The sequence below is a fragment of the Phocoena sinus genome, chromosome 6 (genome assembly GCF_008692025.1).
Source record: "Phocoena sinus isolate mPhoSin1 chromosome 6, mPhoSin1.pri, whole genome shotgun sequence".
Classification (NCBI taxonomy): Eukaryota; Metazoa; Chordata; class Mammalia; order Artiodactyla; family Phocoenidae; genus Phocoena; species Phocoena sinus.
In genome coordinates this window covers 105193017-105206233 of record NC_045768.1, presented here as the reverse complement: position 1 = coordinate 105206233, position 13217 = coordinate 105193017, and the positions used below count along the sequence as shown (strand labels likewise).

The window sequence follows — 13217 nt, the reverse complement described above, 5'->3', positions numbered from 1 at the left end:
AGTGGCCTGTGGGGCTGGAGACCCAGATGTGGCCACTTTATCCTGTGACCTTAAGAAAGTCACTTTCCTTCTCTGAGTCTGCACTTTCTCATCTGTAAAATGGGTATCACACCCACCACCCCAGAGGAGGACTGTCAAGATCAAATAAGACCGGCTAACAAAAGTTCTTTGAAGAGGCATAAATCACCATATTTAGAGCGGATTGCCATTAGGAAATAGCATTTTATAAAGTGCACCCGCAGGCCTGACCACCTTTTAAAAGCGATGCCCTCCAGCATCGCTTTTCCTGCCTGACCCGGAAATTCCTTAGGCTCGTGGGATGACTCCTGTCCTTCCCATACAGACCACATTTCCTGTGGATGTCAGGGGAAAGAGCAAGTGCCCCGTCTAGGCAGGCACAGAGCCCTTGCGCTGCAGGCTGGCTGGGGGCATGGGGAGTTCTTTCTTCACAGGAGAAGAAAAGTTCAACTTCCTTAAAGCGCAGCTGGTCTAGATTATCACCAGGTCTCTACTCTGCAGCTGCAGAGAATCAAAGCCTATTTTCCCAGCCCCATGTGTTTATTTCTATTCCCCGCAACCTCCTTTCTTTCGACTTGTTTTGCTTTGGCAGGGCCCAGAAGGCAGGATAAATATACCTAGAGGAGCTGTGAGGTTTCAGTATTATGCTGGGTTCCTCCCCCTCTCTTCTCTTGAGAAGCAAAGTTCCCTGGGCTTTTGGGCCCTCCTGATGCATAACCAAGCAGGTTCTGGGGTATTTAGGGATCAGTTCTGTTCCTAGAGCCCCTCAACCATTCGTTCATCCACTCACTCATTTAGTACCGTTTGTTGATGGCGATGTGCTAGGTCTCTGCCTGCAAGTGGGACTGCGACTGGGAACCACGAGGATGCTGAATGACCGTCACTTCCTGGGAGCTTCCAGTGGTGGGGGCATGCGGGCTGGCCAAGGGAGCGGTGCTGGACTATTTCTCATCTGTGGGAAGTGCATATGGGGGCCGCAGGTCAGGGCGGCCCTCCTGGAGGAGGTGACCTGACTACTGTGAAGTCGTGTAGCCCAGGCTTGATCCCAGATCCATCCTCTCCAACAGTGCTTCTAGCCCTGACTGGGCATTTCCACTACCTGCCAACTGTTCAAAAATGTCCCTCCCCCGATTCCCCGCTGGTAGATTTTGAAGCACCCCGGTGATTCTTACATGAAGCCCAGAGCCAAGAACCACTGCTTTAAGTCCCAGGCTCTTTCCCTTACTCCTAAAGACACGAATTCCTACAGACCCAGGGGGCTGCTGGGAGATAGATGAAAGGTACTTTACATATGGCGTGGGCTGTTATTAAATATTTGTCTGAAGTGTTCAGCCTGACAGTTGGCTCTGTGGTTTGAAAATGAAAGGCCTTTGCACTGCCTGGCTCCACCTCGGAGCAGCTGTGTGACCTTAGGCAAGTTATTTGACTTCTGTGGGCCCATTTCTCCTCAGTTAAGTGAGGGTCATAATGCCTAACTCGTGGAGCTGTTGTGAACAGTAAATGAGCGAGGGTGGGCATGAGAACTCTGCACGGGGCCTGACATGTCGTGGGGACTGGGTGTATATGAGTTCCCTTCACCGTCCACCCTTGACTTGAAATCTCTCCCGGGCAGCACCCAGGACCTGCCTTTGTTGTGCTGGGTTTGGGGCGGCTCTGAGCCAGGTGCAGACAAGCCCCATAGGCAGTGGGTAGTTCTAAGGCTGCCCCAGCCCTGGAAACCAGTTCCGAGATGGTAGCTACTGATCATTAAGCTGTCCTCCCGGACCCACTGAGAGGCTGAATAATGCAGCCACTCCCTCGGCTGTGGCTCCCACCAGATGCTGGAGAAAGAGGAAGATATTCTACATCTCGCCCCCCAATTATAACCCTGAAACCCAAAGCAAATAGAGTAAAATAAGGTAGGAAGTAATTGGATGAAAAAAACACTGGAGCCCTCCAGAGATGCCAGCGCCCTGTGAGTGAAACCAGATGTTGGTTTTAAAGTCCTGGAATGGATTCCCAAGAGATACTGTCAAGTTCCCTTCCATCCCCAGAGGCAGAATGAGCAGCTGTCAGGCCTGGTACTGAGCGGAGAGGAATCCTGTATTTGAAGTGGGAGGGGGGATTCAAGGCCAACATCCAGCGTCCCTTCCAGCTCTGGGGCTCAGGCATTCAACGCCAAAGCAGGGGAATCTGGAGCAGACCCAGCCTGCTTTGTCTAAGACCTTGCTTTTCCTACATCTACATTTACAAGGCAAAGAGAGCAAAGATATTTGTTTTTTCGAAAAGAATCCCCACATATTAGTTATGTGCTGGGAGCCCCAGAGTGGCCTCAGCCCTGGCTTCACATTCCTGGACCATTCCGGAGTGGCCTTGCTTAACGAATCACATCCAGCTTGCATTAGTGAGCAGAAACTTGCTGACAGCAGGAGCCAGTCTTCTGCTGACGCCCCTGTCCTCCTCCCCTAATATGCTAAGAAGCCAGGAACTGAGCCCTGGGGAGAGCAGAGGAAGTTAGGAGGAGATTAATCCAATTGGAGGGATGAGCCCCCCCCCTTGCTCCCGCTCCCCAGGCAGCAGGCTGGCTTTGCAACGAGACTTTCAAGGATACACCCCGATGGGGCTACTGGTATCCGAGCCAAACTCAGCAACTCATGAAGACGTCTCAGAGCTGACGCACATGTTTCTGGGCGAAGTGCTGGCTGACGGGGGTTGGAACTCACAGTAATGTGTGCCCATGGCGTGCCAAGTCTTTGACATGTGCGACTGCTCCCAACCATCACCATTTTACCCATTTTAAGAAGAGGGTAAGTGTAGAGAGGTCCTATCTGGTCGTATAGTGGAGCCAGGATTTAGACCCTGTTCCTGAGTCCAGAGCCAGCCTCATTCCCCTCTCCCCTGGTGCCTCCCACAGGGATCCCCACCACCATGTTTTCCTCCATCCGAGTTCCCCAATCCACCGAGCGCAGAAGAGGCAAGTAGCTAAGCAGCTTTCAGATGGGTGTGTGGGATTCACAGGTGCTCTCTTTGGGCACTTTTGGTAGCAAGGACCAGAGACTCACTGGGTCACTTCACGTAATGGGGTCATATGGTAAGGACACCTGGGAAGACTCTGGAAGACTGGGGCTCATAATACAAGTGGGCTTTGCAGAGCCTGGAAGGGGAAGTTCTCTCAGAATCCCAGGCAGTTCTGGGGGCTTCAGGACTGGGGTTCATGTCTTCACTCTAGTGTCTCATGTCCAACATGGCTTGTTAATTCCACTGTCCCTGCCTCTTTTTGCTTCTGCTGCTTCTCAGCTCTCTGCATATTCCCCCCACTCAGCTTCCTGAGAGGGTCTGGGTGATCCTGCTACATCATTCTAGTGGTTTGGACCGAACTCCTGAGCCAGACCCATCCGTCACTCATGGCCTTACACATGGGAAAGGAAGTGTCCACGGGCTGTGAGCATGGCATACATGTTGACTAGCTTATCTAGTGCCAGTCTTATCACACCTGATGTCAAAGATAAGCAAAGCTGGGTGCTAAAGTGGTCAGGACAGATCTTAATCAGTAATATACTATATGTAGTGGGGCAATGAGGTCAAGGGGGATTGAGTTCAACTTTGATTCGTACAGAGGTGACTGGGCATTTTCATGGGAGAGTGAGGGAGTGAGGGGTGAGTGGGGACTCAGTGGAGTCAGGGAAGTGAAAAATTACTAAAAGCAGGAGGGGGTTGGTCCCTGAGAAACCCATCTGGGTTGCTAACTGGAACTGATTCAAGTTAAGCCCCTCCCCTCCCACAGAGGCTGGGAGACAGGGTGCTGACTTCAGATGGTGGCTGGAACAAACAGTAAATTCCTTTAGCAGCCTTGAGTGTTCTCAGGCAGGCAGTTTAAGGGGGGGCTAGGGTCATCCTAGGGATGCAGCTTGGAGCTGTTAGAAACTGTGGGTTTGGTCAAGGAGAGGGTCTTTGTCACTGATCCCCTCAAGCACCCTGGGAAGTGAGTGTGACAGGTGAAGAAAGGAGGAAAAGAGTGTCCTCGTGCCTCTTAAGGCTTAAGAAGAACACTGGCAGCGTGCCCTGCCTGGCCCCTGCCAGTGCCCTCCTCCTGGCTCACCGCCCTCCTGCCTACCCCACACTGCCCACCCCAGATCCCCTCTGGTGGCACTTAGCAGGGGCAGTTTGGAATTGCCTTGTAGCATTTTTGTGTCCAGAGAAGAAGCAGGTCCAACCCCCTGTGTCCCCATGACTGGGTCAATCCATGTTTAGAAATCAACCAGTAACAGGGAGTCTAGAACGATCTACAGAAAAGCAGCACAAATAGATACAGCCTGGGGTCAGGGTCCCCCGTCACGGTCTTCATTCTGGTGTGGTGGGCTCAGTGGGTAGACACCGCACCCATTCTGAACAGCCAGGCACCTAGAACCAGAGAGATACAAGAACCATGCGGTACTCAGCTGGGGATTCTGATTGGATCCCCTGACAAAGTCACGTATCCATCCACCCATCTGCCCTTCATCCCGCCTAGTCATCAAACATTGACTTAGCTTTTTCAGCCGGCCAAGCATAATGTTAAGTATTGAGGGTACTGAAAATGCCAATGAAGGAGCAGTGGTCTAGAAAGAGAGGGGTCTGGCATCCCAGCTCTGAACATCAGTTTCCTCATCTCTAGATGAGGGGTTTGGACTGGGAAGTCCCTGAGGTCTCTACCAGCTCTGACATTCTGTGGTTTTATCCATTTTAGGCTGTTAGTTCATTGGAGTGCCTCAAGGGTAGACAATACTTATTTGTCCTTGCGTCCTTAGCACCTAGTACAATTCTGGAATATCGTAGGGATTCCATAAGTGCATCTGGATGGATAAGTAAATGAGTAACTGAAAAAAGAGATACATACATTGTATAGAGAATTAACAAAGGTAATGCATATTCAGTCCCCCACATCTGTGCACAGGAAGTAGAATCACATTGGACGTCAATGGAATATTATCACTTCTCTCGAAAGCTAAGACAGGTTTATCCTTTCCCCAGCTGGAAACAGCAACATCTTCATTTTCATCTACAAACTCAGCAGTAGCTGTGCTTCACGAGGGTATTCCTGCCATCTTGGAACTCCCAGAAGACTTAGGAGAAGCCAAATTGTTTCTGTGCATTTAGGGTAGAAGTATTACTATTCAAGGGTTAAAGTCATTTGTTTTTAAGGGGACTCCTCCATCCAAAGACATCTTGCATCAAAGTCGTGAAGCCGACTTAGTGGACCCCAGCCCAGAGGTCCCATGAAGAATGAAGGACTCAGGGAATTCTCTGGTAGTCCAGTGGTTAGGACTTGGTGCTTTCACTGCTGTGGCCCAGGTTCAATCCCTGGTCAGGGAACTAAGATCCCACAAGCCACGCAACGTGGCCAAAAAAAAAAGAATGAAGGACTTGGAGAGAAAGGAAGATATGGATGGAGAACTGGTTCTAATGTGAAGTCTCAAGTTCAGTCCCAGCTCTTCTACTGCTGACTGTGGGATGACCTTAGGCAAACACAGCACCTCTCTGGGCCTCTGTTCCCTTGTGTATCACATGAAGAGTTTGGGCTATGATGATCTCCAAGTCTCTGCCAGCTGGGAAATTCTCGGCTTCTCCATCATTTGTGATGGTTAGAAAAGCCCAGGGACTTCCCTGGCGGTCCAGTGATTAAGACTCTGTGCTTCCACTGCAGTGGGCATGGGTTCAATCCCTGGTCAGGGAACTACTAAGATCCCGCATGCCACGCGGTGCAGCAAAAAACAGAAGCCTAAAGACTGTGTGACGATTACCTAAAAGTAACTCCACGCACCAAATGGTGGTGACATCTGTAGCCTGCAACTGCGCGTGAGGAAGTTGTTGCTAGAGATATCTCCAGAAAATGCAAAGCTCCTTCGTCCAGACACAATGTCTTGTTCTTCTCCACCATCTGACCTCTTCTGTGCCTCAGCCCCACCCTCTTTACTGAGGGGCCTGGTCAGGTCTGGAGCAGACCTGCGATCCTGCTGCAGGAGGGTGGATGAGGGCCTCATGGCCGGTCCCGGGAGTGGCCTGGGTATTGGGCAGGGTCAGCAGAGCAGGTCTGGGAATGAGGAGATGGCTTCTGGGGTCTGGCCCTGAAGCTAGGCAGGAAGCTCCGAGCAGGGATGAGAGCCACTGATGCTCTGGGAAACCTGTTGGTGAGATGACGGAACCCTTTGATCTGGGAGAGAGCAAGGAGGCTACCCAGCTGGAAAGGACCAGTCTCCTGCCCTGAGTTCCATGCATCAGCTTCCTCCTCTGTTAGTTACGGTGATGCTGCTCGTCGAGGCTTTGGTGGAAGGGACTCCTCTCTGCTTCTCTGTATAAAAAGGGAGAACCACTGACCCCAAATCTGGGGCAGCAGGGAAAAAAGAACATCGGGGAGTCCCTGCTATAGGAGGTATGAGGAAAAACTCGTGCCCAGGACTTAGTGGGCTAGGACTTGGGACAAGCTATCAAGTCAGGAAACCCTGCACTCATCCTCCAGGTGTTCGGTGGGGAACAGCGTTTGGTGTTTCCCTTCAGCTTGGGTCTCCCAGACCAGAGACGGAACGCGGACAGGGCTCTTCCTGCAGAGAGCAGGGTGTGGGCCAGCCTGGCGGTCGCTACTGTCCTCTCCACTTACAGACCGTAGGCACGTGTCCAGGTAGATTCCAGTCTGCAGAGTAGGGACCCCAGAGCAAGAGAAAGAGTTTGATATTCTCTTCACTCAGGGGGTTCCCTTTATGAATCAAGCTCAGATATCCACATGAGCTTTGCTTGGCGGACTGGGTTCTGTGGAGTTGTGGGTCCACATTTTGCTCAGGAAGGATTTCCCAGGGCTCACCGAGCTGGGAGGTTAAGAAGAAAGTAAAGAGGCCTGTCGGCCAAGGGCATCTATTAGGGGAAGTCACATGCAGTTGTGACAGCCTAAGTTCCTCTGCCCCCCACCTGGGCCATCCCCTCTGACTGGCCTAGGAGTGCCCGGGCTTTGTACAATCCTGCCTTCCATCTTCCTCTACTGTCATGAGCGAAGAGAGGCATCTCCTTGACCCCAAATAGACCCACACACTCCCTGGGGAGCACTCTGGGTGGGTGTCTACGGAATAAGCTCCCTGGACTTACAAGAAGTGTAAGGGGGTCGGGGGCACGTACCAGGCTGAGGCAGCCTCCCAGACACCACGTCTGATTATGTCGGGCTGACACAGCTGTGGGGTAAGAGCATTTCCCATAGGTGGTTGGTTGCTTGGTGGGAAAGCTTTGCTCTAGGGCAGAAACTGCTGGGAAAAAGCAAAGTTTACACCCTCTGCCCGCAGAAACCCAAACGTCTTAGCAAGTCATGTCATTCTCCTCAGCTGGAGACGGGGTCAGTGTTGCCATCACTGGGTGATTCCGCAAGTGCATTCCAGGAGGTGGCATTATGGCTCAGCCTGGGAAAGGCTGCCTCCAGGCCCCCCTGTAGCTTTCCAGGGCAAAGCAGGCTAGAGATTCTGTTCCTGGGACAGCCCCTTAAACTGTCTGATTCCCTGAATTGGGGCAGTTTGCATCATAATCAGGTCAACTCTCAGCCACGGATTTCCTAAGGAAGGTATCCACAGGGATGGGCTTTTGTCAAGGGGAAGAAAGGATTTAAAAATTACAGCTTCGTGCCATGTTCTGTAAGATGGAGCTAGACCAAGATGTGCCTCATTGATTCTTCTGGGGCATGCAGCATCTGCCGATCCCGTGGGCAGAAGCCCTGGATTGGGGGGAACCTGGGAACAAGTGAAAAGGAACAGGCTCCAGTGCTTGATGAGCCAACCCTGGGGTCTGGGTGTGCGGGGCGCGGGGGGCACACGTAGCCACAGGACTGATGGGGGCCATGACCTTGCTTGATGTGTGGGGAGCATGGGGCATAGACCAGGACTGACGCTGTGTCCCGTAATTATGGTTACCATATGTTTCCAATGTTTGGAAGTTGATCTGTTTCCAAATATTCTTTTGCCACTTCCATATACACCGAAGCCTCCTGGGAATTCTAATATTTCAGCATCCAAGTGACGCTCTCCAGATTTCCTTCAGCACTCACTATAATCACATGACAGACCACAGCCTTATTTTCTCATTTGGGATGTATGGTCATTGTACCAATAACTTGAATTCTGGGTCCAGGATCCGGGACCGTCCCACCGAAAGAAGCCATCAGTGAGGGGACTGAGTAGAAGGGGCTGTGCTGTAATAAAGGGGGTGTTGGAAACACTGGTAGCCCTGATGCTGACTCTCCTCAGGCTCCCACCAAAGCCGTTGGCTCTGGGGAGCTGTGTCCACTAGACAGGACTTGCCCGCTGGGGTATATACTATCTGAGTGCATTCCTTCGTGCATGCCTTCGTTTAGCCCAGCTTGGGCATCTTGATATACCAGGCACTGTATCAGGCCACATGACCTGTCTTCAGAATGCTTACAGTGTCCCAAAAGAGTAAACAGGAAATTATTACATGGAGTGATAAGTATGTCCACAGAAGGGGCTGTAGCCAGGTATGGGGGAACCACAGAAGGCTTTCTGAGAGATGTGACATTCAAGCTGAGATTTAAAGGACATGAAAATCTTAGGCCAGAGTACAGACATGGGTTTTTCTGAGTTGGGGGGTAGGGGGAGGTCCATGTTCTCCCTCTGCTCGTTCAGGTCAACACTCAAGGCCTTCCTTGTCTCCCCGTCCAGGATGGTGCCCCCCGCCATGATCCATTCCCTTCCTTGTCTCCCCATCCAAGATGGTGACCCCCCACGATCCATTCCCTTCCTTGTCTCCCCATCCAAGATGGTGACCCCACCATGATCCATTCCCTTCCTTGTCTCCCCATCCAGGATGGAGCCCCCTGCCACGATCCATTCCCTTCCTTGTCTCCCCATCCAAGATGGTGACCCTGCCATGATCCATTCCCTTCCTTGTCTACCCGTCCAAGATGGCGCCCCCCGCCATGATCCATTCCCTTCCTTTTCTCCCCATCCAAGATGGCGCCCCCTCCACGTTCCATTCCCTCCCTGTGCTTCTGTTCCCATCTGTGCATCACTATGTGGCCATAGTTATATTTTTATTTGTTTCCTGGTTTTATCGCTAGTCTCTCCCACTACAATATCAGTCCACGAGGGCAGAGACTTTGTTCATGGATGTATCCATAGCTCCTAGAACAGGACAAAGCCCCTAATAGATGATCACTTTTTTGGCAAAACAAAGAAGTGAACACAGTGAGTTCAGGCTGGCCAGCGTGGAGACATTAAGGGGGAAGCTCTGAACATCAGCCCTGTTTGCCCACACTCCACCCAGCCTCTTCCTGTTATTTTGACCCTGAACTCTGCTTGGCCTGCTCTGGGACACACGGCATCCTCCTGCCCCTTTTCCCTCTACTGATGACCCCACACGGGGGCTACTGTTGGAGGCCTCCTGGCCTGGCGTGGCCCACTGCCACCGTGACAGTGTGGTGACAGAGGTGAGGCGGGCCTGGGAGAAATCAAGGCTGACATCTCAGCCTCGGCCAACCCACCAGGGCCAACCCCTGGCCCGGGGCCAGGCCTCCTTTGCTGCTGCTGGCTCCAGGTTAGCTTGTCATGACTGCTCCCAGGGGAGCGTCCCTGTCTCAGACCTGGCCTCTGCATCCTGCTTCTCTCTGTGTTTTCTGTCTCCAGGATTCCTACACTCTCTCGCTCATCCTCAGCCTTTTCTGATAACCTGGCTGGAGCTTGTAAACCCACGTGGGGCGAATAGGGATGAAGGATGCATAGAAAATGGAATTAAACTTTTCCAGGAGCCTTTCCGTGCCATCACACCGTACTCTTGCAGCATCTTGGGAGGGGTGTGGTCTCCTGGGGACTTCTGTGGTCACCCTGTGCAGAATATTCTGGGGTTTTCCTAGCCTGGGCAACTCAAAACAGACACGCAGCCAGTTCTAATTCCTCTCCTTTCCCATGTGACACAGATACGGGGTTTATCAATTCTGCCACCTCCTGCAGGATCCTATAAAGGTCTTTGCCAGGACTTCCCTAGTGGTGCAGTGGTTAAGAATCCACCTGCCAATGCAGGGGACACGGTTTCGAGCCCTGGTCCGAGAAAGTCCCCCATGCTGCGGAGCAACTAAGCTCATATGCCACAACTCCTGAGCCTGTGCTCTAGAGCCCACAAGCCACAATTACTGAAGCCCGGGCGCCTAGAGCCCGTGCGCCGCAACGAGAGAAGCCCCCGCTCACTGCAACTCGAGAAAGCCCGCATGCAGCAACGAAGACCCAACACAGCCAAAAATAAATAAATAAATAAATAAATTTATTTAAAAAAAAAAAAAAAGTCTTTGCCAAGTCATAGTCATTAGAAGAGGGAATCCCCTAGCCCAGCTGGTCAAGAAAAGAAAGACAAAAACATAGTCCAAGGGTGCAGTACTTATTGGGAGCAGAACTTGACTGGGTTTGCTATTTTCTTTCTTTTTTTTTTTTTAAGATAAGGACTTTTTAAATTAATTAATTAATCTATTTATTTTGGCTGCGTTGGGTCTTTGTTGCTGCGCGCAGGCTTTCTCTAGTTGCAGCGAGCGGGGGCTACTCTTCATTGCGGTGCACGGGCTTCTCATTACGGTGGCTTGTCTTTGTTGCGGAGCACGGGCTCTAGGCACGCAGGCTTCAGTAGTTGTGGCATGCAGATTCGGTAGTCGTGGCTCATGGGCTCTAGAGCACAGGTTCAGTAGCTCCTGCCATGTGGGATCTTCCTGGACCAGGGATTGAACCCACGTCCCCTGCATTGGCAGGCGGATTCTTAACCACTGCACCACCAAGGAAGTCCAGGTTTGCTATTTTCACTGGCGGTTCGTGGAAGGGTTTTCCTGCATCGTATCACACACCTGTCCCCGTGTCACAGCACAGTTGTACCCGTCTCCACCCCACACGTCCAGGCGGCTTCTGGCTGCAAAAGTGGCAACACTCCAATATCTTGTCAAGCTCAGGTCCCTGAGGGGCGAAGATACCTGCCCCCCCACCCCAACTCATGGCATGGCAGACAGGTTGGTGAAAGGACCTTAGATGACACATCGGTAGACCCAAGCTGCCATCCCAGCTCTGGCACTAATGGTGTGTATCTCCCTGACGCTGTACCTCTCCAGCCAAACCCTGGCTTTGAGATGATCCAAAGGCTTTTTTCAGCTGCTCCCCTTGGAGAAGTAACGCCTTGCTTTGTAATGCAAAAGAATGAATCTTCACTCTTTCATCGATGTAGCAGACGTTTACTGTACATTTCCTGCAGCCAAGCTCTGTGCTGAACAGAGTTTATAGATGAACGTGACAGGGCTTCAGCCATCAGAGATGGGAATCGGGGGTTGCAAACTAGGACTTGCTTATTTTCTACTACGTTCCAGGCACCGTGCTTGGAGCCTTAACACAGGTCATTTCACTTAGTCTGCAAAACAGCCCTATGCGTTGTCCCCATGTCACAGTTGGGGCAATGCCCTCAGAGAGTCTAGAAGACTTTCTTAAGGTCGTTCAGGTAGAAAGAAGAGTCTTGTATGTGCCAGGCGCCGTTCTAAGCCCTTTACACCTATTGCTGTGTTTCACTGATTCTGTGACACACATTTTAACATCTCTGAAATCTGGAAGCCTGTAGCAATATGTGTAACCTGCCACTGTAACTGGCAAAGCTTCTTCCTTCTTAGTAGCATGTAAAATAGTGATGGGCCTTACAAAACAGCGGTTTTTTAGATTTGATGAATTACTGTCCCCCACTTAACAGGTAGTAAGGGACAGAGCCAGAATTCACACCCAGGTCTGTCTGGCTTCAGACACTTTCGTGCTGACAGCCTAGTGGGAAGTTGGACACAGATGACAGCACAGGGCTGAGACACTCCTGGGGGACCTCTCCACCTACTAAACCATGCAGCAGGGCCACCTGTTCACAAAGCCTTGACCATCCCTTGATTTCCTCTGTTCCCCTTCACCCTCCGCTCTGGCAGGCCTGACTGCTGGTCACCAGGTGTCAAAAGGTAGAGAGGAATCCAACAATTCTGCTCCTTGGTATTTACCCAAATGAGCTGAAAACTTATGTCTACAGAGAAATCTGCACAGGAATGTTTGTAACAGCTTTATTCATAATTCCTTCCAAGAGGTCCTTCAGTGGGTGAATGGATAACTAAACTGTGGTACATCCAGACAATGGAATATTATTCAGTGCTAGAAAGAAATGGCGCTATCAAGCCATGAAAAGACATGGAGGAATCTTAAATGCATATGACTAAGTGAAAGAGGCCAATCTGAAAAGACTACATACCGTATGATTCCAAGTATATGACATTCTGGGAAGGGCAAAACTATGGGGACAGGAGAAAGATCAGTGGTTGCCAGGGGTTTGGAGGTGGGGTGGCAGGGGAATAGGTGGAACACAGGGGATTTTTAGGGCAGTGAAACCGCCCTGTAGGACACTGTAATGATGGAGACATGTCATTAGACATTTGCCCAAAGCATAGAATGGACAACACCAAGAGTGAACCCTAGTGTAAACTGTTGACTCTGGGTGATCATGCCGTGTCATTGTGGGTTCACAGATTACCGCCGTGGTGGAGGTGTTGATAGTGGTAAAGGGGGCTGGGGGGATAGGAGGTTTATGGGAAATATTTGTACCTCCTTCTCAATTTTACTATTAAAAAAAAAATAAAGTCTATTTAAAAAAAAAGGTGGAGAGAAGATGGGTGGGGGTGATAACGGGCAGGGGTGACACCACGGTTTCTTCTGGCTGCCGGCTCCACCTCAGCTGTAGCCCCAGCTCCCCTCTCCTATGCCGGGTGGTGGCGGGGAGTCAGTGGGGGGTCCCCAGGTGGGGCCCCACTATGTCCAGCTCGGGTAGTGACCCGTGACCCTGTGCTGCTCCCGGCAGGTGGCATGGAGGCCCTGATGGTCCGGCTGGTGAACGGCTCGGGCCCACACCAGGGCCGCGTGGAGGTGTACCATGAGCGGCGCTGGGGCACCGTGTGCGATGACGGCTGGGACAAGAAGGACGGAGACGTGGTGTGCCGCATGCTGGGCTTCCCCAACGCCGAGGACGTGCACCGGACGGCTCAGTTCGGACAAGGTAGGGCACCCGGAGGAGGAGAACGTGGGGCGAGGGTCCCGGAGGCCTAGGCCTGCCCTCTTGTCCAGCATCCCCTTGACAGAAGTCCTGCCAGTGTCAGCCGGGCTCTGCCTGGATCCTTCCCGCCATGACCACGGGATGCTCACGGCCCCCAAGCG

General features: G+C 51.8%; 1 protein-coding gene across 1 annotated transcript in view; it reads left to right on the top strand.

Annotated features, from left to right (window-relative positions):
• SCARA5 (scavenger receptor class A member 5) overlaps nucleotides 1-13217 on the top strand; it is a 117300-nt gene that overhangs the window by 92477 nt on the left and 11606 nt on the right. Inside the window, exon 8 of the mRNA XM_032635296.1 lies at nucleotides 12865-13059. Coding sequence (XP_032491187.1) covers nucleotides 12865-13059 — 195 coding nt within the window. The remainder of the gene's footprint in view (nucleotides 1-12864; nucleotides 13060-13217) is intronic.